At 61.1% G+C, this 25,435-nt stretch overlaps 2 protein-coding genes and 1 non-coding gene across 4 annotated transcripts; 2 read left to right on the forward strand and 1 right to left on the reverse strand.

Annotated features, from left to right (window-relative positions):
- The first annotated feature begins 584 nt into the window (after positions 1-584).
- On the forward strand, positions 585-9,875 carry R3HDM4 (R3H domain containing 4). The gene is made up of 8 exons (XM_028126073.2): positions 585-726; positions 5,510-5,664; positions 6,052-6,176; positions 6,635-6,758; positions 7,162-7,247; positions 7,716-7,801; positions 7,885-7,940; positions 8,806-9,875. Exons 1-8 carry the CDS (start codon positions 644-646, stop codon positions 8,907-8,909), a joined length of 819 nt encoding a protein of 272 aa, XP_027981874.1. The 5' UTR covers positions 585-643; the 3' UTR covers positions 8,910-9,875.
- Positions 9,876-11,161: 1,286 nt separating this feature from the next.
- LOC114226358 (U6 spliceosomal RNA) lies at positions 11,162-11,268 on the reverse strand. Its single transcript, XR_003612739.1, has one exon. It is a non-coding gene; the product is annotated as a U6 spliceosomal RNA (small nuclear RNA).
- A 247-nt stretch (positions 11,269-11,515) lies between these two features.
- On the forward strand, positions 11,516-24,334 carry MED16 (mediator complex subunit 16). Of its 2 annotated transcripts, XM_028126327.2 has the most exons (16): positions 11,516-11,658; positions 12,421-12,550; positions 13,201-13,385; positions 14,543-14,650; positions 14,959-15,128; positions 15,672-16,103; positions 16,611-16,716; positions 18,720-18,875; positions 18,976-19,187; positions 19,832-20,038; positions 20,204-20,414; positions 20,774-20,907; positions 21,429-21,621; positions 21,892-22,108; positions 23,085-23,168; positions 23,662-24,334. In XM_028126327.2, the coding sequence occupies exons 3-16, from the start codon at positions 13,253-13,255 to the stop codon at positions 23,786-23,788; spliced, it is 2,490 nt and encodes an 829-aa protein (XP_027982128.1). In that variant the 5' UTR covers positions 11,516-11,658; positions 12,421-12,550; positions 13,201-13,252; the 3' UTR covers positions 23,789-24,334. The 2 variants fall into 2 exon arrangements, with proteins under 2 accessions (XP_027982128.1, XP_027982127.1); XM_028126326.2 differs by lacking the exon at positions 12,421-12,550.
- Positions 24,335-25,435: the final 1,101 nt, after the last annotated feature.

Genomic DNA, 25,435 nt, shown 5'->3' on the forward strand with positions numbered 1-25,435 from the left:
GTCACTGGGCCCTGCCCACAGGGGGCGTTTGTGAAATGAATAAATCCTTAAAGGTGGAAGGGGGTGGGATGTTGTCCTACTTTTAGAGATGAGTAAACTGATGCACCCAGACCATGCTCCCCGCGCTGCGCTGGAACAGAGGGCTGGGAGGGGCTGGTGGAAGGAAATGCCAACTTGGTGTTGGGGGTTGGGTGGTCTGGGGCTTGGGTCATTTCATCTGTCCCCCGCCTCTGAAACGGATGTCCCCCTCTTTCCTGGCTACCCAGGCCTCAGTTTCCCCGGCCATCTACTGGAGGCTGGGTGCCCCCCCCCCCCCCCCCGCAGCCCGGCTTCAGGGGCAAGGATCACGCTACCTCCCCCCTCAGTTTCTTCGTCTGTTCCTCCGGGCTGGGTGTCCCCCATCCCACACCCGCAGACTGGGGGCTTGGCCGCGGTCCCCGTTCTCCGCCTCGGTTTTCCCGTTTGTCCCCGGGGCTGGGGGTTCGCCACCCGCAGCCCGGGATCTAGCTGGCTGCGTGGCCTCGGCCCCCGCCCCGCGCGTCCGGCCTCCAGGCTCCGCCCCGGCCCGCCTCTGGGCGCCCGTCACTTCCTGCTCGGCCCCGAGAGGGCCCTGCCGGGCGGCGGCGACAACACAAGTCGAGCCATGGTCGCGCTGGAGAACCCGGAGGGCGGCTCGGAGGAGGCGGTGGCGGCGGTGGGAAGCGCCCCAGGCGGGCGGCGGACGCTGTGAGCGCGGCGGGGCGGGCGGGCCATGCCTCCTGGGACTCCAGCACCCCCTCCTCTCCTCTCTCCCCTCCTGTCTGGCTGCAGCCCCAGGCTGTCCCGCCCCTTTTCTTTGAGGAGACCCCAGACCGCGGTGGGGGTGGGGTTAGGGGGCTTCGTTGCCACCCGGGGAAATCCCATCCCCGACACGCCCGAGTATTTGGGCAGAGGGGGCACACCCCGTTTATGCGTTTACAAGCCTCCGGGGCCCAGAGGTGCCCCCCCGACCCCATGCCCGGGTATTGACTCACTTTAGGGGGGGTCTCATGCGCCTTGTCACCGGCTCAGGTGAGGTGGTGCCGCTGCGCGCGGTGTCCCCGGAAACCGCTTTGGTGTTGTTCTGGGTATTTACCCACAAGCCGCTCTTCTTGTCCCCAAGCTGGGTAGGTACCCCACAGCCAGTCCTGCGCTTCCCTGTGGGGATTATCAGCCCCCCACCTCCTGAGTAGACAGGGCTCTTTGTTCCTGAGTACTTGACAGATTAAATGTGTGCGGTGCTTAAAATCCTGGGTCAGCAGGAGCTGAAGAGGGTGGAGCCACCTGCTCTGGGTACAGACCCCAAAGGGTCTGGGACAGATTCCTGTTTAATCAGGGTGTTCCCGCAGAAACCCGTGCCATCCACCCTGTGGTCCTGGTTTGGGGGGGGGGCAAGGAGACCACTGCCTCCTCTGTGTGCTGGGCCAGCCGCCTGAGCAGTATATGCCTCGGTTTCCCCATCTGTAAAATGAGATATAAATAGTGGCCTCTTCTCAGAATGGCTGGGATGGGGTGGGGAGAGGTCAACGACCATGTGCTCAGCAGAAGGAAGCATCCGTTTTTTTCTTTTCTTTTTTAAGATTTTGTTTATTTGACAGAGAATGAGCAGGGGGAGTGGCAGAGGGAGAAGCAGACTCCCCTCTGAGCGGGGGGGCATGTGGGGCTCAATCCCAGGACTCCGAGATTATGACCCAAGCCAAAGTCAAATGCTTAACCAACTGAGCCACCCAGAGGCCCCAGGAGCATCCATTCTTTAACTATTATCTGAAACATCTTATTATTTAATTTGTTTCATTATTGTTTCATTATTACACTTATTATTACCTCCTTGTGATTTCCACCTGGGCCTTTACCCAGAAGCCATGTGGGTCTCTACAGATGTGGGTAGTTACCTTCTTTTAAGGGGCCTTACCCATGCAAAGTGGGTATTAACCTGCCAGTGGGTCCCCACTGATGTACCCCGGTGTTCCTTCACCCCTGTGTGTCCCCGGGGGTGTGGTCACTGCTGGGGGCCCCAGCTGGCCCCACCCCAGCCTGAGTCACCTCTCCGCTCTGAGCCTTCCCCCGCCTCGGTTTCCTGCTTCGGGAAATAGGTTCCTCTCTTGCCTCTTCCTGGGGGAGGGGACTTGTGCCAGAGAAAGTAGATTTTAGCCCAAGAGAACAGGTGTCAAAAGGCCTCATTTCAAAACCTGCAGGGAACAGAATTCGGGGAGACACAGGGGCCTATTCTCCCCAAACTCAAACCTGATTTAGCAGGTGTTTCTACCTTGGGCCTGTCCACCTTCATTGGGCACAAGCAACTTTCACGATGCAGACACTTCCCGAGGCCCGTCGGGTCCAGGAAGCCAAAGGTGCCCTGTCTGGGTCCTCAGTTTCCCCATCGGTAAAGTGGTCTCTTTGGGTGGCCTGGAAAATAGCTGAACTGGCCCTTCGGCAGGTGCTGGGGACGCTCCTCTTTGTAAGTGTCTGATGTGGGAGGTGAGGAGTAAGTAGTGAACAGATACGTGGACCAGCTGATTGGGCTGGTCAGGAGCAGGGTGGTTTCTCCCAGGAGGTGACATCTGAACAGAGACCAGAATGTTCTGAGAAAGTGTACTTGAGGCAGAAGGCTCAACATGTGCAAAGGCCCTGAGGCAGACTGTTCCTGGTCTGGAGCAGAGGACCCCCAACCTTCATTACAAATCTGAGTTGCTGGGTATCTGTGGGCTGCTGCTTCTGCCCTCCCAGTTCCACTGTCCTCTCTTTCTTGAGTGGGGGTCCGGGCCCCGCAGTTGACCCTGGAGGCCACATGTTTCTTGCCTTCTGCTGGAATTTGGTTGAAGTCAGCAAGCTTGAGTTGGTGGCGGGACTCAATTCCCGGTGCTCAGCTCAGTGCATGAGGCCCACGAGGTGGTGGTGAGCCCTCCGAAAGCCTGTGGGGCCAGGCACAGACCCCTGTGTTCCCGGTACAGGACAGGGCAGGGCTGGGCCTTGCCCTGAGCGTTCTGGGGAGCCATGCATGGTGGTGGCGCAGGGGAGGGCCCGGCTGGGACTTAACTAGGTAGGGGCATGGAACTCTGTGGGCTCAGAGAAGCAGGAGGTTGAATGGTTCGAGGGGAGTGTTCCCATTCAGGCCAGGTTCAAATCCTGGCTCTGCCACCCTCGTGAGGTGGTGGGGAAGCCCCATGTCCCGAGGGCTCAGCCCTGCCCTGACATTTCCTGATAGGTCCCCCCGGATGCAGACTCTGTTATCGGCCCCAGCAGGCTGCTATTCTGGACTTGGTCCAGCTGCCAGGGTAGAGACACAAGCACTGGAGCCCTGGGGAGGCCGTGGGTGAGCTGGGGCTCACAGTGGGGGTGCTCGGGCCTCAGGGAGGCAGCCCTCAGGTTGGAGCCAGCCTCACAGTCACTGGCTCTGTGCTGACTTGATTTGCCTCGTCCTGTCTTTGCTGCCTTCTTTGCAATGGTGGGATCTCAGTTTAGGGACTCTGTGCCTCAGTTGCAATTCTGTATAATGGGCATCAGCTTGATATCCCTGGTCTCCTGGCATGATCGTAATGGTGAAAATGAACATTCAGTCCAGAGACGATGCTGTGATCAACAGTGCGACATAGGGGGTGAGCTCCCCATAACAGGAGGAAACCAAGCAGGCAGTGCCTGAAGTCAGTGGGGCAGGTGCCTGTCCTGGCCCTCTTGGCTCCGAGTGTCCCCTTTCAGACCCACGGGCACCTTTTTATCTTCGCTTTGCAGAGAGTGAGCTGAGGCTCCAGGTAACACAGCGAAGCATCCTAGCTGGGATATGAACTCAGGGCTGAGATTCCAGGGTCCACCCAGTGCCTCTTCCTGTGTGTTCCTGTTGATGGGTGCTTGTTCACGTGTGAGTTTATTCATGAGGCAACAGCATGGATTTGGGTGGAAACTGTTAACTACCGAGCCTTGGGCCACTTACCTGCTCCACTGGGACGGTCAGGCAGTGCGGAGTCTCATCAGCCTGTTTGGTTTTTGATCAAGACGTGATGGCCATTCTATATCGTACAGATACTTAATGCTGGGGACGCTTTACATATGTATGGACCCTGAGGAGCACTGACTTCCTTCCTAACCCCTGCAAGGGTACTTGTCTCCACCATCCTAGAGTTTCATGGTTTGGAGGGGAGAGGCCACACTTCTGTTTTTAGTTTTTGTCCTGGGAACTTGGGGTACTAGGAAAGTTTGGAGGGGTATTTTGGACGCTCGGTTCCACTCAGTCTTGGAATCGTGGGATTATTTTGAGAACTGATCCGGCGTCCCCGGCATGGCTGTGAATGTCTGCGTGGGGATTACCGTGTTGTGGGCGAGGTGGGCAGTTACCAATGAAGTAGAATGTACCGCGATCAGAAAAACAAAGCAGTGAGGTTTACACAGGGGGTCGGGGGCTCTTGAGAGGTTTGAACAGAGCCAAAGCAGATGAGTGAGTGAGCCATTCAGAGTCTGGGGGAGCATGCACTGGGCAGGGGGCACTGCCCGTGCAGAGGCCCCCAGGTGGGACTGTGCCCGGCATGCTGGCGGGGCGGCAAGGAGGCCATGTGCTCTCAGCCTGTGGTCTGGGGGTCCTCGGGGGCTGACCAGGAAGGTGGGAACTCCTTGCCAGGACATTTCCATCTAGCGCGCCCTCCCACTCCCTGTGTCTGCAGGTGGCCCTCGAGTCCCCAGTGGGGGTCCCGGCCAAGCTGCTAATCCATCTCCACCATTAGTGCCATTTGCCTGCAGGAGGACAGATTAGTTCCGAGGAGGCCACTCCAGCCCCACCTCTGGGCACATCTCAGGGGGACTCCGGGGACTTGAGGCAGATGGGCTCAGGCATCACCTTGAGCTTCTGGGGGCTGTTGCCTGGTTTATCTGCTGCTGGCACGGGAGATGCTCCATTAAATCAAGTCTCCTGAGAGACTCCCAGAGGAGGGTGGTGGTCAAATCCTGGAGACTCTGGGTCCTGCCAGCTTGCAGTTACAATCTGGAAGCCTGGGGGAGAGGGGAGAAGCTTTTCTTGGCCACCCACCCACAGTGTGAATTTGGGCAAGTGTCTTCTCTTCTCCGGGCCCCAGTTTCCTAATCCGTCGTCACAATTGTACAGGCCTCCTGGGTGATGTGACCATGAAACAAAATGAAATTTTTTTTTTAAAGATTTTATTTATTTAATTGACAGAGAGAGACAGAGAGAGAGGGAACACAAGCAGGGGGAGTGGGAGAGGGAGAAGCAGGCTTCCCGCCGAGCAGGGAGCCCGATGCGGGGCTCGATCCCAGGACCCTGGGACCATGACCGGAGCTGAAGGCAGTTGCTTAACCAACTGAGCCACCCAGGCGCCCCAAAACAAAATGAAATTTGAAGGGTCTAGGGTTCCACAGAGCTCCCCATTGCTGAGGGAAACCAAGCAGGTGATGGCTATGGTACAGGGGCTGTAATGGGGTTCTGCCTGGGGGTCCTGGCCTGTGTTGGCCCTGAGGCCTGCCTCCCCACCCCAACCCCGGCCCACAGGCCCCTTCCGGGCTGCCTGCCCGCTCTAGCTGGCTCCCAGGTGAAGAGGCTGTCAGCCTCCAAGCGGAAACAACACTTCATCAACCAGGCTGTGCGGAACTCAGACCTCGTGCCCAAGGCCAAGGGGCGGAAGAGCCTCCAGCGCCTAGAGAACAGTGAGCAGGGCTTGGGGGCACCTCCTGGGGGTTCCTAGGGCTCACATGAGAATGGTGTGTATGTTGGTATTATCTGTTGTTTTTGCCATGAGTCTGACCCTGAGCTGGGCAATGCTGGGGCTGGGCCTTAAGGAGCTCTGGGCATTGGAGCTTGGGTTTTCAAAGATGTCCAGGAGTTCAACAAGCCAGGGAGGAGTAGGAGTTCTGGAGGTCGAGGCTAGATGGTGTCTGTGCCTTCTGGGAAAGACAGTTGGAGCTTGGAGGTGGGGAGACTGGTGTGAGCCAGAGGGTAAAGGCCTTAAATGCAGAGACCAGGAGTTTCTGTGGAGACTGGGGGGCCCCAAGTGCCACCCCCCCCCAGCCCAGAGACCATCTGTTTCCATCTAGCCCAGTACCTCCTAACCCTGCTGGAGACAGACGGGGGCACAGCTGGTCTGGACGATGGGGACCTGGCCCCCCCGGCAGCACCCGGGATCTTCGCAGAGGCCTGCAGCAATGAGACCTACATGGAGGTGGGGCTCCCGCGCCCTCCTCCCCCCTCTGCTCTGGCCGCACTGGCCCCGCTCTCGTTCTCACCACACCTGGCCCGTGCTGGTCCCTCCCTCAGGAGGGCCCGTCTGCACCCATCCCCCTCTGGTCCTTTGATGAACACCCTCTCTGTTTCCCTCGGGCTCCCCAGACCAAGCCAGAGCTCCCACCACACCCCAGAACTTCCCAGCACTCCTGATTCACCTGCCCATCATTGGGAATGAATGAGTCCACTGGGGGCGTGTTTGGCCCATGTCACTCCCCTGCCCCAGACAGGCAGGTCTGCGGGTACCCCACAAACTCCTGGCCCAGCCCAGTGGGCAGATGTGTCTCCGAGGAGTCTGTCCACACACTCTGGCCCTCTGTGCCCATTGGCTAAATGGAGAACCTGGGGCTGGAGACGCGCAGTCATTAGCCTGGGTCCTGCCTGCCTCTCTTCCAGGTCTGGAATGACTTCATGAACCGCTCTGGGGAGGAACAGGAAAGGGTTCTCCGCTACCTGGAGGATGCGGGCAAGAGCAAGACACGGAGGAGGGGGCCTGGCCGCGGGGAGGACCGACGGAGAGGTGCGGGCCTAGACGGGAGGTTGGGAGGACCAGAGGAATGGAGGGGGGCCTGGCTGATCGTGGTTTGGGCCGGCCAGGAACGGGTGGGGAGGAGCCTGGTGCCTGGGCCGTACCTGGCGGGGGGGGGGGGGGGACAGGTAGGGAGGAACCTGGTGCCTGGGCGGCGGTGGGGGTGGGGGGGCTTGTGGCAGGGACCGTGCCCTGGGGGACGGGTGGGGAGGAGCCTGGCGAGTGGGCGGTGCCCGGGGCCGGTGGGGAGGAGCCTGGCTTGTGGGCGGTGCCCGGGGCCGGTGGGGAGGAGCCTGGTGAGTGGGCGGTGCCCGGGGCCGGTGGGGAGGAGCCTGGCTTGTGGGCAGGCCAGAGGCTTGCTCCAGCGGCTGCCCTACTCAAGGAAATCTTGTAGAGGACCCGGCCTACACACCTCGTGACTGCTTCCAGCGCATCAGCAGGCGTCTGAGAGCCGTCCTCAAGCGGAGCCGCATCCCCATGGTGAATACCAGGCCAGGCCTCATCTTTCTCCACCTGCTTGGTCTTTCTTGATGGCCTTTCTCACCTTCTGAATTGGCGGTGGTGTGATAGGAGATCTTTTACCCAGTGCAGGTGGTGTTGGTGGAGACGAGGCAGAATACAGACCAGATCAGTGTGATCAGCCTGCAGGAGCCAGGGCTGGGAAAGGGCTTTCCCTGAGGGCCGGGGGGGGGGGGGGGACAGGGACAATGCAGGTCGGTACTGCAGGATGTGTAGGAGTTCACGAGGCAGAAGGCACAGGAGTTCAACAGTATGGCGATATCTCAGTCCTGCTATCTTTGGAAAGGGTTAGGTAGCCTCGTGTAGCAGGTCAAAGGCCACATTTGAAGCTAGGACTCTGGCCTCCAAAGGCAGCCCTGGGCATGGGGCCTGGACAGCTTGTCCACAGTTTCACGGTTGGCCTCACCCCTAGACCCGTTTCTCCTGCAGGAAACGCTGGAGACCTGGGAGGAGCGGTTGCTGAGGTTCTTCTCTGTGTCTCCCCAGGCCGTGTACACGGCCATGCTGGACAACAGGTGACTGGGTGGGAGTGAGCGCCGTGTGCTCCGCCAGGGGTCTGGCTCTGGCCCGCGGCCACTTACCATCCATTCCCCTCCAGTTTCGAGAGGCTCCTGCTTCACGCCATCTGCCAGTACATGGACCTCATCTCAGCCAGTAAGTGCTGCTGGCCCGCAGGACCCCACCTGGCTGATGCAGCCCAGGGAAGCCAAGGCCAGAGTCACGCAGGGTCTGGTTACTCAGGGGGAGACTTCTCGGGGAGGAGGGGCGGCATGAGCAGAGGGTGGGTGGTGGGACTGATGATGACGAATGGAATGATGAATGGTGATGCATTCATTCATCAGAGGCCCCTCGTGAGCCTGGCTCCAGGCTGGGTGATGCCGTGGGCACAGATGCTCCTCAGTCTGCATCTTCAGGGCTGCAGGGAGAGAGGGGCCTGTGTGGCATCCGGGGCCCCCAGGACGAGAGGCAAAGTTCTATTTAGCTGTAGCCCCCCCTCCCCTGTGCCACACATGTGACATTGACCAGTCCCCCAGAGAGGGTCCTCACAGGCCCTTGCTGCCTCTGGGTGCCCCATTGGGTCCTTGCTCCTCATCGGCGCCTCCTGCCCAGAGTTGCTGAGGAGACGGTTTCCATGGCAACCCTAGGATGGTTCCTCCTAAGTCCTCCCCTGGTGGATTCGCAGCCCCCGTACCTCTCTTTGTTCCCACAGACTCAGGACAGAAGGGCTGGGCTGGGGGGTTGCTTCTCTGTGGGAGTTGAGCCGAGGCCTGAACCCAGAGGAGGTTGGGCCCTGAACAGATGGGGAGTAGGGGAGCCGGAATGGCCCAGGTAAAGGCCCAGAAGTGGGACCGAGCTTGGGGTACCCTGGGCTAGTTCAGGTTTGGGAGTGAAGGGAGGTGAGGGAGAGGGAGGCTGGTAGCGGCTGGGGTCCCCCGTGAGGGCAGGGATGGAGGTGGTGACCTGGGGGCCCAGGACTCCCGCGGTCCTGTCACTGCTGCCCTCCTTGCCCCCCTCACAGGTGCCGACCTGGAGGGCAAGAGGCAGATGAAGGTCAGCAATCGGCACCTGGACTTCCTGCCACCGGGGCTGCTCCTGTCCGCGTACCTGGAACAGTGCAGCTGATGGCAGCCCCGCCCTGCCCCCCCCCCCCACGCTGCCTCCCCCTTGCCCAGACCTCGGATACCATTTGCTACAGTATCTTTATTATTTTGAGAATTTGTCCCTGTAGACACGCTCTTCCCCTCGGGTGGCTCTCTCTCACCCTGGCCCCTTCCCTGTCCACCTCTCCCAGATAAACGCTGGGGGCTGGGGCCACCCCGGACTGGCCTGGCCTTGCAGCTCCCCGCTCTGGGACTTGTATTCGAGCGAGGAGACCCGGCCTGGTCACCTCTGTGTTCCTTCATTCTGCTTTTCCAGCCCCGTTTGAAGCTTAAGCAAGGAATGAGAGGCTGGGTTTTTATCACTTTTAATGAATTTGGCATGATTTGTTGTAGATTTTTAAATTTCCCTTTTGGGAAGAAAAACCAAAAACTTGCCCCAACTGATAAATCGGGGGACTTTGTTCTAGTCCCTGTTTGACCCCCCCCTTCCCAGTTTTTGGCTTGGGGGGGGTCTCTGGGGCTCTGCCCCTTTTTCCAGGAGTGTTCTGTTGTATGCCCATGTGCGCACGCGCGCGTGTGTGTGTGCGTGTGTGTGTGTGCGTGTGTGCGTGTGTGCGTGCGTGCGTGCGCAACCTAGGACAGAAGCTACATCTTAAAGGCTGGTCTTACCACCTTTTGGGAATGTGTGCTGTTCTCCCCCTGGTGGCTTTTGGTGGCTCCTGTGGCCCTGTCTGCTCTGCACACCTCCTCCCTTCGTACTGGGGGATCGGGACTTCCAGCCAGAAGCCTCTGCCCTTGGACTGCCCCATTCCCCTCTTCGTGTCCCCTTCCCCCCCGCCCAGCTCTGGCCTGTTGCCTTGGGGTGTCCTCACACTGGTCATCCTGGCGTGTCCCACAAGAGCAGAGCTGGGGGACACCCCTCCTGTGTGTGTGGCTGGTTGTGCTTTGGGAAAAGTAGAGAGTTCAATAAATTTCTGGTGCTCTGGTCTCCGGCTGTGGGGTTTCCTTTCCTCCAGTAGGTGTTCAGGAGGTGCTTAGGTCCTGGTCACTGAGGGCTGCAGGCCTCGGGGGATGAAGCTTCACACTGAGGGACACCCCACCTGTGAGGCAGGTGGACGGGGGGATGCTGCTGGGAGCCCTGGGTCCATCGGCTCTGCTGCCCTGGCTTGTCCCCTTCCCAGGTGCCCAGGTTCAGACCCCAGCTCAGCCACTTCCAGGCTGTCAATAGTCCAAAAAGTCACTTGTATGAGCCTCCCGGGGTGGCCACAGCGAAGTGGCTGTGGCTTAAAAACCACAGGAGTTTATTGTCTCCCAGTCCTGGAAGCCAGAAGTCCAAACTCAATCAGGCAGGCCCCTGAAGCTCCAGGGGAGGGTCCTTCTTGTGTGTTCCGGCTTCCGGGGGTCCCTGGCGGTCCTTGGCTTGTGGCCACATCACTGCAGCCCCCGCCTCTGTCTTCCCTGCGCCTCCCTGTGTTCCTTCCCATCGTCTTCTGTCTGTGCGTGTCTGGGACTGGCCGGGGGTCCCGCAGGACGTCCCCAGTCCGGGTTCGTCCCATCAGGGGTCCTTGCTGCCTGCCTGCGGACGCTGGCCCTGGTCCCCTGGCCGGGCGTGCTGGTCCTGCTTTGCTCCTGGGAAGCTCCTTCCCCGCCACACTGTCCTCAGGGCGCAGCTGAGGCTCGGGGGTGGGAGCTGGGAGCCGCCTCCCTGGGGGCGGAAGATCTGTGTTCATGACTGGGAATTCTGCAGGGACTTTGGTCTCTTCTCCCTCGGGTATTCCCTTATTCAGCAGCTGGTATCAGTTGGGACACATGAGGATTTACTTTCTAGTTTGGGTTAATGACCCATTACTACTCTACTCCGTCGTTCAGATTGTTCCGGGTTCGGCCCGTGCCTGAGGCAGCCCATCATCGTGGGGTGGGGTTTGATTTTTTGAGCCCCGTCCCTTCTGGCACAAGATGGTCCAGCTAGGCTTGCGTGTAGAAACCCGGATGTGGACACTTGGGTGTGCTGCGCCCCGTCTTAGCAGACGTTTTAGAAGTTTAAAGGCAGACGCTAAGGAATGCACGTCCACGTGGTGGCACAGTGGGCAGGGGGCACCTGGGGGCCCACGTGAGAGACGGAATCCCGGGTGCCCACAGGACACCGGGGACTTTGACCGCACCTGGGGCACGGCGCCGGCGTCATGCCGCCCCTGTGCGGGTCCTCGGCGGGGTAAAAGCCTGCACGTGCGGAGCCTCCGTTTCCCCCCCCTACCCGCGAACGTCCGAGAAGAGTAAAATATGGAACGCTTCACGAATTTGCGTGTCATCCTTGCGCAGGGGCCATGCTAATCTTCTCTGTATCGTTCCAATTTTAGTATATGTGCTGCCGAAGCGAGCACGGTACACGCTCTGACCCAGGCAGTATTTATAGTTCTCAGAGTAAATGCCTTTACACAAAGGGTGAATTCTCTTAAAGAGGTCGGCGACCCGCATTCTTTGCTAGATTTGTACAACATATAGAATAACGAAATGGGATCATTCACTGAAGTTGAGAGAGCGTTCACTGTTCTGCCAAATATAACTCAGGTGGCTGCTGGGACGCCACTAAAAGTCGTATGCAAATACGCCGGAAGCGGGGCTGAGCCGCCGCCTTCCCAGAAGTCTCTGGGAAGCGGCCGCGCTGCGCGGGCAGCTCGTTGATCCCGGGGAAGATGGCGGTGCCGGAGCCGGGGAGCTAGGGCGAGTGCAGGCAGCGGCTGCCTGCTCGGCTTGGCGCCTGGGCCGGCTCGGTGAGCGCGGGGCGGCGGGGGCCGGAGAGGTCGGCCAGCCTCCGGTCGGCGCCCGCGGTCGGGGGGAACGCAGCCCGGAGAAGGCGGGGCGAGCGGGCCGGGGGCGGGGCCTGCGGGGTCAGAGGGCGGGCCTCGGGGGACAGAGGGTGCTGGGCACACGGCCGGGGGCGGGCGGGGTCTGGGGCTTGTGGCGGAAACTTGTGTGAAGCCGGGGGCGAACCGGGGGTCGGAAGCGGAGAGCCGGGGGAGGTCGGGCGGGGCCTGGGGGGCGGGGCTCAAGGGTGATGGGGGATTTGGCGGTGGGACCGGGAGGGCCCTGTGCACGGCGGTAGAGCCTGGCAGGCGAAGGGCCTGGGGTCTCTGGGATGGAGTCTGAGAGTTTAGGCCGGGCCTGGGGGCTCGAGGGGCGATCCGAAAAAGATTGTAGGGGATGGGCTTGGGGATGGAGGCTTTGGGGGCGGGACTTAAGGACTCGCTGGGGCTTGTGGGCGGGGCCTTGGTGTTCCGGGTCAGGGCTTGGAGAAGGAGGGGGACCTGGGGGTAGTGATTGAGAAAAATGGGGCTGATCGCGCCTGTAATCTCGTTGGACTCCTGCGAAAGAAAGGAAAGTAACCTATAATCGACGCTGGCACGTAGCGAACGGCGAGGAGAGGCTCGCCACCATTACTCTCGTTAGCCTTCTTTAAGTCCCAGCTCTGCCTCCCCCGGAGGCGGTGTCCTCGCGCTCTTGCGCTCTTGCCTATCTGTGGGCTCTTCCTCCAGGACAGACCCGGGGCCCGACCTCTGCGCACACTGCCCACTGCCCTCATCATTGCTTTCTTGGACCAGTGCATTCACCTTCACCCCATCCCTGGCCGTGCACTCCAGACCGCCAGAGGGGTCCTGTTCAAATGTGGGTAGCTCACAGCCCTCTGGGGGCCCCCCTCCCACTAGGGTGGAAACCTCTAGGGCCCTGCAGGCCTTGCCCCTGTCACCTCCTGCCCCCACCTTGCCCCCTTTCCCTTCGCTCATCTGCTCCAGCCACATGGGCCGCTTGGCCACTCCTCCAACACCCGAGGGGTCATCCGTCCTCTGGGTCTTTGCACAGGTGTTTCCCTCCACCTGCAGTGAACCTCCCCCGGATATCTGCATGCCTTGCTCCCTCACAACGACACTGGCGTGTTGTCTTCCTGATTAGGCCTCCCTGTCCCTCCGTGTTTATTTATTTATTTTATTTTTTAAAAGACTTTATGTATTTATTTGAGAGAGAGCTAAAGAGCTTGAGTCAGGGGCAGAGGCAGAGGGTGAGGGAGAAGCCGACTCCCTGCTGATAAGGGAGCCCGACACCGGGCTTGATTCCAGGACCCTGAGATCATGACCCCAGCTGAAGGCAGATGCTTAACTGACTGAGCCACCCAGGCGCCCCTCCCTCCATGTTTAAAATGCAGCTTCCCTTACACAACACACGAGACCCAAGGGCAGGGATTGGGTTCGTTGCATTCCCTGTGGTAAGCCGGCACCCTGCGGGCACTCAGAGAACGTCCTGTCAACCCCCTCCCTCAGGAGCTGCTAACCATCCTCATCCTCGGTGTGTGACCTGCGGCATGCGGGCACAATGGATCTGGCTTACGTCTGTGAGTGGGAGAGATGGCCCAAGAGTACCCACTGTCCGTCAGTGCCCCTGGCCTGTGCTTGGTCCTGCCGCAACCTCATTGCCTTCACCACGGACCTTCGAAATGATGACCAAGGTGTGCCTCCTTGCCCCCCAGCCCAGCCCCCTCCCCTGGTGTCCCCATTGGGGAACTGGGTCTCCAGGCCTGCCTGGGAGTCACCCCTCACTCATGTGGCCCCTCTCAGGGTTTTCTCATCTGCAGTTGGGGGTGGTGAGGACCCTAACCTCACAGGTGTGCAAAGGGCAAATGCACTGCTCTCCTATACCTGGTACTGGGGTAGGGTAGGGGGGAAGACCCTGGAATCACCCCTTTGGGATGGAACGGGGCAAGGGATGTGTGGTCCCCTAGGGCTTGGAGACTTGATGCGCAGTTTTCCAGACCATACGTGTTATTATCTTGTTTCGGGAAGCCTCGAAGTTACTCTGCTGGGACCTATTTTCTGTCTGTTGTTTAAACAATGTGTGCTTGTTGGAGAAAATTAGAAAAGCAGAGAAATTTAGCGTAAGGACTAAAAAACCATGGAGTGATGCCCACCGTTAACATTTGGGGGATCATTTTCTTCCAGTTTTTTCTACATCTCTTCTTTTTTTTTTTTTTAAAGATTTTATTTATTTATTTGAGAGAGAGAGAATGAGAGATAGAGAGCACGAGAGGGAAGAGGGTCAGAGGGAGAAGCAGACTCCCCGCTGAGCAGGGGGCCCGATGTGGGACTCGATCCCGGGACTCCAGGATCATGACCTGAGCCGAAGGCAGTCGCTTAACCAACTGAGTCACCCAGGCACCCTTCTACATCTCTTCTAAAAACATGACCATGCGGGCACCTGGGTGACTCAGTTGGTTAAGCGACTGCCTTCGGCTCAGGTCATGATCCTGGAGTCCCGGGATCGAGTCCCACATCGGGCCCCCTGCTCAGCGGGGAGTCTGCTTCTCCCTCTGACCCTCTTCCCTCTCGTGCTCTCTATCTCTCATTCTCTCTCTCTCAAATAAATAAATAAAATCTTTAAAAAAAAATAAAATAAAATAAAAACATGACCATGCTTGTGGCGAGGTCACAGGCCTGCTTTGGTCTCCTTGTTAGCACTGGGGCTGTCTACATGGGTCAACAGCAGAGCAGCCCTCTGCCGTCCCTGTGGGTGGGATGTTCTCTGGATCCCTCCCTGAGCCCTCCTGGGGTTGTCGGAAGCTTCAGGGTTGTTCTGGTGACTGTGCTGAACATGTGCTGTCTTCTGCAGACCTCACCCGCATGATCCATATCCTGGATACAGAGCACCCCTGGGATGTGCACTCCGTCAACTCAGAACACAGCGAGGCCATCACCTGCCTCGAGTGGGACCAGTCAGGTGAGGACAGGCCAGGGGCGGGTGGTCCTGCATGGCTGAGGGAGACAGTGATGTTCATCCTTGATCCTGAATCTCAAGGCAATGTGCTCTCCCTTCCTGGTCACGTCCCCAGAATACACAGCTGGGACTGGAAGCCTCAACCTGTGGCTTTGTGGCCATGGCTCTTCACATTCCCCACATGCACACTTGTTTTAGGAGCACGCCTTGTGCCACTCCCCTGCTCCACTGCCCTGAGGCCTGCTCCTCCCGGGCCCTGGATGTACTACCAGTAGCTGCCCCCGCCCACGGTGAGGGTTTGCCCCCCACAGGCTCCCGGCTCCTGTCGGCTGATGCTGATGGGCAGATCAAGTGCTGGAGCATGGCAGACCACCTGGCCAACAGCTGGGAGAGCCACGTGGGCAGCCTGGTGGAAGGGGACCCCATCGTGGCCCTGTCCTGGCTGCACAATGGTGTGAAGCTGGCCCTGCACGTGGAAAAGGTGGGTGTCCTGCCTGAGCAAGCAGGTGCAGTAGGTGAGATCATTCACCCTGCTTGTTCACCTGGTCGTTCACCTGCTCCTCCTCTCCCACCACCAGCATCCTTTGGTTTTTCTAGTCCTGGGCCCAACTCATGCTTGCAATTAAGCTGTCATCATCTGTGTCTTCAGTGAGCCACCTATTTAACTGATGGCCGCTGTCCTCAGCGAACCTTCCATTTAACTGATGGCTGCTGTCCTTAGCGGGCCTTCCATTTAACTGATGGCCTCTGTCCTCAGCAAACCTTCCATTTAACTGATGGCTATTGTCCTTAGTGAACCTCCTGTTTAACTGGTGGCTGGCATCCTCAGGGAACCACTGATGGTTGGTTCTCAAAATCCAACCCACTGTTTGATTCAGTTATATCCCAGAACTCGTCTTTCTGTGCCCCCAGAGGGGGGATTGTCAGATCACAAAGGGCAAACCCCTAAAGCCTGGTCAGGATGCCCTCAGCTGGGGCTGACATTGGCAGTAAACAGACCCCTTGTTCCCTTCTCCCCCCATAGTCAGGTGCCTCCAGCTTCGGTGAGAAGTTCTCCCGCGTCAAATTCTCACCGTCGCTCACGCTGTTTGGCGGCAAGCCTATGGAGGGCTGGATCGCAGTGACGGTCAGTGGCCTGGTCACCGTGTCCCTGCTCAAGCCCAGCGGGCAGGTGCTAACGTCAACGGAGAGTCTGTGCCGGCTGCGCGGCCGTGTGGCCCTGGCTGACATCGCCTTCACTGGCGGTGGCAACATCGTGGTGGCCACCGCGGACGGCAGCAGTGCCTCCCCCGTGCAGTTCTACAAGGTGTGCGTTAGCGTGGTCAGTGAGAAGTGCCGCATCGACACTGAGATCCTGCCCTCGCTCTTCATGCGCTGCACCACTGACCTCAACCGCAAGGACAAGTTCCCCGCCATCACCCACCTCAAGTTCCTGGCCCGTGACATGTCGGAGCAGGTGAGCTCCTGCCTGGGGGGTGCCCGCCCCCCAGCTGCAGCAGCAGAACTCCACACGTTTCTCATCTCGAGATGGGGTCAGGAGTCTGATGCGGGCCTCACGGGGCTAAAACCCCAGCGTGGGCAGGGCTGGTCCCCCCGGGGCGCCTGGGAGACCGGGCTGCGGCCTTTTCCTGGCCCGCGGGCCCCCCCCGCATCCTCACCACTGGCAGCACGGGGTCTGCCCATCTCTGGGACTCCCATCCTCTGCCTCCCCCTCGTGAGGACTCTGGGCCCCAAAGCCTACAGGTCCTGGAAGTCGGGATGGAGTCCTCTCTGGGGACATCTTTGTGGCCGTTGGTCAGTGGTCACTCAGGGCTCCAGTGTAACCACACATCAGTAAGGACTCCAATTTTGTGAAGCCCTGATGGTTTCCTCGGCTGCCCCCTGCTTTCCACTGGGGGACGGCCACCGGCGCGACATCTGCCGTTCCAGTCCTGCCCTCCTGACCAGCTGCTGCCGTCCCCAGGTGCTCCTGTGTGCATCCAGCCAGACAAGCAGCATCGTGGAGTGCTGGTCCCTGCGGAAGGAGGGGCTTCCTGTGAACAATGTTTTCCAGCAGATCTCACCTGTGGGTGAGTCCCCCCGCTCCTGGGGGCACTGGGCTTCCATTGCAGAGTGCGGGAACTGCTCTGAACAGCTACCCAGTGCCGGCCCACTCCACCTGCTTCCTACCTGCCGTGCAGCTGCTTCATTCCCATCCTGGAGAGCCCTCTGCCCTGAGGCTCAGAGACATGAGGTCCACCAGTCGTCCCACAGGCGGGTAGCCTGACTGCCTCACTCTGACGCCTCCTGTGGGGAGCATGTGCCTGCTTGAGGGAACAGCAGTGCAAAGGTCCTGGGGCAGAGGCCAGGAGCTAGAGTGGCTGAGCAAACGGGGGCACAAATACGCATTGCAGCAGGGCTGGGGGTACACACAGCCCCCTGGGCCACAGAGGCCAGTTAATCCTAAAAACCACAGAATCCTCCAAAAAGTCTGGTCTGTGGTGAGGAAACTGAGGCCTAGAGGGCGTGCCTGAGTTGGTGCAGAACATACGCACTAGCTCACCTCCCCCTCCCCTGTCCCCGCACCCACGTGGAACCCGCAGTGGCTCCAGATGGCACTGACCTCCCCCCCACCCCCCCAAGGCGCACCCCCTCTCCCTGACGGACCCTGGGATGTGCTAGCCCAGCCTGAAGTGACTGAGAAGTCAGAAAAGCCTCTGGGTTTTCACACCCCTGGGGCTCACACACACAGATGATTTCCAAGTAGATGAGAGCTGGCCTCTGCTGACGAGTGCTAATGGAGCCTGGAGTGGCTGGCTGTGCCCTGGGGGGGAGGGGGTGGTACTCGAGACCTGCTACTGAAGCTGTGTCAAGAGGCCCCCGCGGCCCCTGCCCCCACGGGGCGGTTACATAAGCTGCACGCTGTGGGGCAGAGTGATTAACGTGGAGACGGTCACAGCTGCCCTTTCCCCAGACCCCGAGTCCTCAGCTTGTCGGCGGCGGCCGGCGTGACCGCGTGTGGCAGGCAGGGCCACAGGTGTGCACGGCCCCCTGCCCCCGAGCAGAGGGTGACTAGCCCCAGGGCCAGCCTGGCCACAGCCACGACCTAGTGTTTGTGCCCCGTTCAGGTGCAGGTGGCTTGGCCTGCTGGTTGGACGTCCACCGTGGTTACCGTTACAGCTCTGTTGTCCCTGTTGGGTACTGAATTATCCTCTGGCCTTAGGCAGTCTGCTCCCTGGGCCTCAGTTTCCCCTGGGGGCAGGGCTTGCTGGGACTCCCTCCCTGGGCTCAGAGCAAGTTTATAAGCTGTGACAAGCCATTCAGGGCAGAGCTCTAAGGTGGAGGGGTGGCAGGGAAGAGCAGACAGACCAGCCCCAGACTCAGTAGCTCAAAACCACAGCTCCACGCCATGCTGGGAGGGGCTGCCTCTGCTGCTTGGCCTGGTTTGTGGGTCTGCTGTCAGCTGCCAGGCGCTCAGGCTGCTGACTGTCGGCTGGGCATCTTGTCTCCCCCCATGGCACACGTAGCCCTGCAGGCCTGCCCCGGCGTGTCCCAGCGCATGAGCACCGTGGGAGTCTCTGCCTATGTCACGTTTGCCAGCACCTACTGGCCAAGCCTGGATTCACAGAAACCAGTCCGCCAGTTGTTGGGGGGCTTTTATCACCAAGGGTGTGGGTGCAGGGGGGCCGATCTGTGGCGCCTTGACCGTCCAGCTCATAAGGCAGGCAGAGCTGCCCCCCCCCCCCCCCGCCCCAGGACCACTTATATCACAAGAAAACCTGACGCAGGCTGGCCGGGGCTCAAGGGTGTGTGTGGTGGCGGGGTCCGGGCTGCCGCCACCAGCCCCAGCCTCGTGGTCCCGTGAAGTCCCAGGGCGGGATTGTGCTGGTCCAGCTCTTGTCCCTGGCCCACCGTGAGCCCTACGGCTGGCTGGGCCGTGGAGTGCTCTGAGTGGCCATGCTGGGGCAGGGTCCCCAGTGCGGGGCCAGATGGGGGGCCAGGGTGGCGTGCCTGGCGTCCTCTGCGGGGATCCGCCCTGCTCCGTGTCTCATCCTCTTCCGTTTTCCCGCCCACCCCCCACCCCCGTTTGCAGTCGGTGACAAACAGCCCATGATTCTGAAATGGCGGATCCTGTCCGCCACCAACGACCTGGACCGCGTGTCTGCTGTGGCACTGCCTAAGCTGCCCATCTCGCTCACCAACACTGACCTGAAGGTGGCCAGCGACACCCAGTTCTACCCCGGCCTCGGTACTGCCCCCTCTGCCCTGGGCAGCCCCTTCCTGCCCTAGCTGCCAGCGGGTGTCCCCAGCGCTCCGCATGGCTCAGCTGCCTGCACTCCCACCTGCAGGGCTGGCCCTGGCCTTTCACGACGGCAGCGTCCACATTGTGCACCGGCTGTCACTGCAGAGCATGGCCGTCTTCTACAGCTCCGCGGCCCCGCGCTCCGCTGACGAGCCAGCCATCAAGCGCCCACGGACCACCGGCCCTGCTGTCCACTTCAAGGCCATGCAGCTCTCCTGGACCTCGCTGGCCCTGGTCGGCATCGACAACCACGGGAAGGTGAGCTTCGAAGCTCTGGGCCTCAGGGAAGAGTGGGGGGTGGGCCCCGGGACCCCCACTCCTGTCCCTGCTGCTGGACAGGCCAAGATTCCTCATCTGTGTGGTGGGGTTCTTCTGACCCCCTGGGGTCCCAGAGAAGGGTCTGCTGTGGTCTGGGGCGCACAGTAGGTGCTCAGCAAGCAGGAACCGTGAGGATGGTTGCTCTTCACCGTGGTGACGTACTTAAGCCTCCTGTGGCACCAGGGCCTCCTAGGTGCTTAGTAAACATTTTCCCGGGGTACCTTGGCCTGGCACATGGGTGCGCTGTGCATGCTCACCCAGCCCCCCCACCTTCCATTGCAGACCCCTCATGAAGTCAGCTTCTGTGAGTCCCTTTTTTTTGTGCTTCCTGCCTAAATCCGCTTACTGTTGGCCCTGTCCTTGGCGTGTCCATGTGGCAGGCAGGCCAGCAGGTCTCTCGTTGCGGGAGGGGTTCTGCTTCTGGAGACCCTGTGGCCCGCGAGTGGATTTGCAAGGCCCAGGGGGGGAGCGTTGGGTTCCTGGGGTCAGTCGGTATGGGGCCGGGGCCCAGGTCCCCCCGGCACTCTCCTCCGTGCCCGAGGGCGCAGCCGGCTCGGCCCTCACCTGGCGCTTCCCCCCGGCAGCTGAGCATGCTGCGCATCTCGCCGTCCATGGGCCACGCACTGGACGTGAGCTTGGCCCTGCGGCACCTGCTCTTCCTGCTGGAGTACTGCATGGTGACGGGCTACGACTGGTGGGACACGCTGCTGCACGTGCAGCCTGGCATGGTGCAGAGCCTGGTGGAGAAGCTGCACGAGGAGTACACGCGTCAGAACGCCGCGCTGCAGCAGGTAGGCCCGCGCTCGCTGCCCCTACCCCACTAGCGAGCTCCGAACCTCGGCCTCTCCTGCGAGAAATCAGCCCCCACGGGCTCTCTGGCGGAAGCTGCTTCCCGGCCCCCCGCGGGACTGGCCCTGCCCGTGGGCCACCCGCTCCCACCGCCTGCCCCCACCCAGGTCTTGTCCACCCGGATCCTGGCCATGAAGGCCTCGCTGTGCAAGCTGTCACCCTGCACGGTGGCCCGTGTGTGCGACTACCATGCCAAGCTCTTCCTTGTGGCCGTCAGCTCCACGCTCAAGTCCCTCCTGCGTCCCCACTTCCTCAACACACCTGACAAGAGTCCCGGCGACCGGCTGACCGAGGTCTGCACCAAGATCACCGACGCCGGTGGGTCCAACCCCCGACACCCTGCACGAGCGGTCATCCTAAGCCCCACCTGAGGGGTGGGGTGTTGACCACGTGCCAGGCATGGGGTGGGGGCGGTCGCCGGAAGGGCCCTCACGGGGGCTCGCCCCAGAGCTGGGGACAGATGGTAGCCACAGGGCAGCGTCAGCCGGACCAGGCTGGGGAGCGGAGTCCTGACGGGCTGCTCTGACCCAGGGCCCTCTTCTTCGAGGTCCGGGGCCCGGCTCACCGTGGGTGCTGCAGGGTGCCGGCGGTGGGACCAGGGGCGCAGAGCCTGGCGCCCCCGTGTGCATGCATGAGCCGCGAGGCTCTGGTGTGCCTGATGGCCTGTCCCCTCCCAGACATCGACAAGGTCATGATCAACCTCAAGACGGAGGAGTTCGTCCTGGACATGAACACACTTCAGGCGCTGCAGCAGCTCTTGCAGTGGGTGGGGGACTTCGTGCTCTACCTGCTGGCCAGCCTGCCCAACCAGGTGCGGTCCCCCCTGGGCGGTCCCAGCCCCCTCCGCACAGCCCCCGCCCCCTGGGTCTTGGCCCGCCCCCCTCTGCAGCGACGCCCCGCCCCTCTCTGTAGCAGCGCCCCGCCCCCCTCTGCCGCAGCGCCCCCGCCCGGTCCTCCCAGAGTTCAGGGGCAGTGAGCTGTGTGCACCCACCTTCCCTGGGGGCTTGTGCACAGGGGTCAGCCCCACACCCGCCCCAACCCCAGGCCATGAGGGTGGCCAAGTGCATCTCCTGCCCTGGATTTAAATTCTCTGCTCCTCCCAGGACGATTTGAAATCCCTCTTCCCCCTTCCCCACGCGTTGGCTGCCAGAGGTAACCGCTTCGCCTCCTCCTCCTGGCACTGCACGGTGGCCGGTTGCTGGAGTCGCTGACTCTGCTTCCAGAATGCCGGTGGCCCAGTGCCTGGGGCTGCCCTGGCCTGTTTCCCTGCACGCTGAGGTCCCAGAATGCTGCACACACTTAGGCGTACAGCCCGAGTGCCTCTCCCTGTAGGGCTCCCCACTGCGGCCGGGTCACAGCTTCCTGCGGGACGGCACCTCGCTGGGCACGCTGCGGGAGCTGATGGTCGTCATCCGCATCTGGGGCCTGCTGAAGCCCAGCTGCCTGCCTGTGTACACGGCCACCTCAGACACCCAGGATAGCATGTCCCTGCTCTTCCGCCTGCTCACCAAGCTCTGGATCTGCTGTAAGACCCCGCCCCCAGCTCTCATCCCCCCACCACAACACAAGTCCTGGCTGAGACGCCCCCAGCCCCCAAGCACCAGCCTCCCAGGTCAGACTGTCTTGGTCCCCAGCGCCCAGCACAGATGCTCATGGAGTGACAGCACCGTCTGCTGTCTCGTGTCGCTGGACCCCTGATGCCAGGAAGGGAGCCCAGGGCTCACTGCATGCTTGTTAGTCGGGGAGCCTGGTGCTCCCCGGCCAGCAGTGCATCCCCGTGGTCCCCTCCCTGTAGGCCGTGACGAGGGCCCCACGAGCGAGCCAGATGAGGCCCTTGTGGATGAGTGTTGCCTGCTGCCCAGCCAGCTGCTCATCCCCAGCCTGGACTGGCTGCCCGTCAGCGACGGCCTGGTCAGCCGCCTGCAGCCCAAGCAGCCTCTGCGCCTGCACTTCGGCAGGGCTCCCACGCTGCCCACCAGCGCCAGCACCCTGCAGCTGGACGGCCTCGTCAGGTGCGTGCCCGCCTCTGCTGCATGGCTTCCGCCTGCACCGGGCCAGCCACTGCTCTCTGGCCTTGATCGTGACGCTGGCCCCGGGAGACATCCTTGCTCAGCCGGTGATGGCCCTGCCGCCTCTCCATGCCTGCACCCGGGCATCCGTGTGCGTCACTGTCCCTCCAGTCTGTTGCCCCCCGTGTGGAGTGTCGCGTGGCCGGCGTCTGACTCAGGCCCCAGCCCCTGTGGAGCTCAAGCATGTCCTGTGCAGCCCATGGCCCACCGTGGAAGAGTGCAGTGCAGACGCTGCAGCGTGGCCCCGGGCCCCGGGTGGACAAACCACAGCATTAGGCAGGGTGTTCTCGGGGTGAGAGGTGACCTCCGGAAGCCCGCCATGGGCAGCTGCTGTTGGAACGCATCAGGTCAGCCCTTACTGCCCAGCAGCACTGCGGGGCAGGGTTTCGTCCCTGCTCTTTAGGCAGGAAAGATGCACCAACTCGAGGTCACGCAAGGTGCTTCTCCATTTCAGACACTCACATGACAGACTCGTGTGAATTCGCCGTGTGTCTGTTACTTTGGGTGTAAATTTCAGAAAACGCAGATGAGCCAAAGGAAGACAGCCCCATGTGGCCCCCTTTGAGTGAAATACTTCGGGCATTGGGCTCCGCAAGCTTCTGGCATCTTTCTTGTCTCATAACGGGAGGGACCGCCTGATAAATACCAAGCTTTCATTTGTGCTTGGCTTTCAGGAAAAACTTTAAGAGGGGGCTGATCACAAGGAGGTTTTAAATTCATTGTTCTGGAAAGTTCAGATGTATTTAATACTGCTGCAGCCCCACCCAGCCCCCAGGTCCCCTCCCATGGGTTCTCCTGTGCCTTCCAGCGCTGCTGTGTCTGCAGGTGGAGGGCGTGCATGTCAGAGGGAGGTCTGTGCCTATGTGTGCAGGTGTGTGCATGGACCCCTGAGCCACTCATGTTCTCTCTCGTCCGCCAGGGCACCGGGCCAGCCCAAGATCGACCACCTGCGGAGGCTGCACCTGGGAGCCTACCCCACGGAGGAGTGCAAGACCTGCACCAGGTGAGTGCTGCCCACCTCGGACCCCCCTCCATCGACACGGGTCATGGGAGTGCCTCCCATGCGGGGCTGCCAGGTGTCCCACCCTCGGGCACCGGCGGTGAGCAGGTGTCTGGGTACAGGTGACCACGCAGCCTGTGGCTGCCCTGGGGGAACGCTCAGGAGCCCAACAATACAGAAATGAAGCATGGGCCCTGTGCAAATATGACCCCAGTTGTTGCCAGAGAACCCTGGATGCAGGTTGTGGCTCCTGGGGTCACTGCTGCTAGGGAGCAGCCGAGCCGGGACTCAAAAACCCCACAACCCCACCTCATCGGCTCACAGAGGTGAGGGGGCGATGCCTGAGCTGGGGTGGAAGGATGTGGAGGAGCCAGCTCGGCATTGGGGGGGTGCCGGGAACAGCACTCTTGTGGGGGGGAAGCAGCATGTGCCAAGGCCCAGTGGCAGATGGAAGGACAGCCCCAGCCAGGGCTCACCTGCCTGGCTCTGCCCCCAGGTGCGGCTGTGTCACCATGCTCAGGTCACCCAATAAGACGACGGCTGTCAAACAGTGGGAGCAGCGCTGGATTAAGAACTGCCTGTGTGGGGGGCTGTGGCGGCGGGTGCCCCTCAGCTACCCCTGACCAGGGCTCTCGCTGGTGACACAGCATTCCACACACTCCAGATGTTCATCAGGTGCTTTGCGAAATAGGCGTCCTGGAAGTTGGCTTTCCGGGCCCTGTCACTGGACGGGGCAGGGGAGGACGTGGCCTGAAGCCTCACGTTGGTGCTCCACGGCCCAGTGGGGGCTGCTTTCTCTCCCTCGAAGCCTTATGGTGGATCCAGGGTGGAGGGACCCAGCTACCTGTCCACCTGTGCCAGGTGGTGACCGAGACAGGCCTGTGGATCTCACGGTCTCAGGCAGGACCACAGCACATGTGCCGCCCTCCCTGGACACCCAGACCTCAGCGGCCCCTCTGGATGCCCCAGATCCTGGCTCCGAGGGTCTGGGATGCCCCGGGCCTCCGTTCTTTAGAATGTGCCACGCAAACCTGTGAGCTGTCGGGCATCTGTGTGGGTGCTGCCAGTGACACCCGCCGGGACACCCGCTTCCGTCTCCTCACCTGTTCCTGCCAATGCATCCGGGTGGTTCTGACCTCAGCAGGCCCAATAAACGTCCTGCTGGCTCACAGGTGTCATGTCGGTGCTGGGTGCTGCCCCTCCCCGTCCCCCAGTTCTGGGCTCCTGTGCCCACGTGTCACTGTCTTGCTGTCAACATTTATGGAGCACCTACTGTGTGCTAATCACCGGTCCCTACAGGGAGTCGCGGGCTGGACACAGTGGGTGGGCTTCTGTTGATGCATGTGTCTGTCTCCTTTTTCCCTGCCTCCCCACTCGACCATCTCCCCCCCTGCCCCCGCACACCGAGGGCCCTGGGTTTCTGGAAGCTCAGGCCTAGTTCCCCCAGGGGTTCCGCCTTCTGCCAACAAGCACTTTTCCCAATTACGTCCTGCACCCCAGGCCTCCAGACAGAGCGCCCTGCCTGTGGAGCGCTAATTGGTTCTCTTGTTTTCCTGCTGGAAGGCTCAGGGAGGGCAGGCCAGGTGGATGCCCCCAGGCGGTAAATGCTGTGCATGCGCTGGGGGGGGGGGGCGCTTCCAGGGTGGGTGGGAGCTCTGTGAGCCCCATTACCTGGCTGGGCCCGTGTTGCCCAGGAGGGCCCGCTGTTGGAGCTGACGCTTTCTGCGGGGACTTGGCATTTGTGGGCCCGTGCTGGGGGCAGGCGTGGAGGTGGGAGCTGGCCCTTGACTGAGTTGGCAGGCTCCTGCCGCCTGCCTTGCCTCCCACCCTGCTGGTCACCACTGCCTGGTCCCCCTTTAGTGACACAGGCACCCCGAGGGCAGCCTCCCCTGGTCGAGGCGTACCTGGGTGAGTGGGCACTGCTGATGGACAGAGCCGTCCGTGAGCCAGTGGAGGAAGACGTGCAAATTGTTGGTCTACCTCACATGTAGGGCAGAGTTGGGGACAGTTTTGGGGAGCAGAAAAGAGAGCTCTTCTCCCCGGAGGCGAGCTCCACAGAGTCCTTCCCCCCGGATGGTGCCTAGCCCCCACTGCTGTGCCGTCTGCGTGGTTGAGGTTCAGGGCTCCTGCATGCTTCTGCTTGGCGCTCCACACCCCTCACTGGGCCCCATCCTCTTTAGCCATTGTCTCTCTCAAGTCCTACTTTTTAAGCTGGTTACTTGTTTTAGAACAATGGGCCTGTTCTGCACTCACATCACGGGTTTAAGGTT

The sequence above is a fragment of the Eumetopias jubatus genome, unplaced genomic scaffold (assembly GCF_037043125.1).
Source record: "Eumetopias jubatus isolate StellerSeaLion01/CBP00866 unplaced genomic scaffold, mEumJub1_p1.0 scaffold_1, whole genome shotgun sequence".
Taxonomy (NCBI): domain Eukaryota; kingdom Metazoa; phylum Chordata; class Mammalia; order Carnivora; family Otariidae; genus Eumetopias; species Eumetopias jubatus.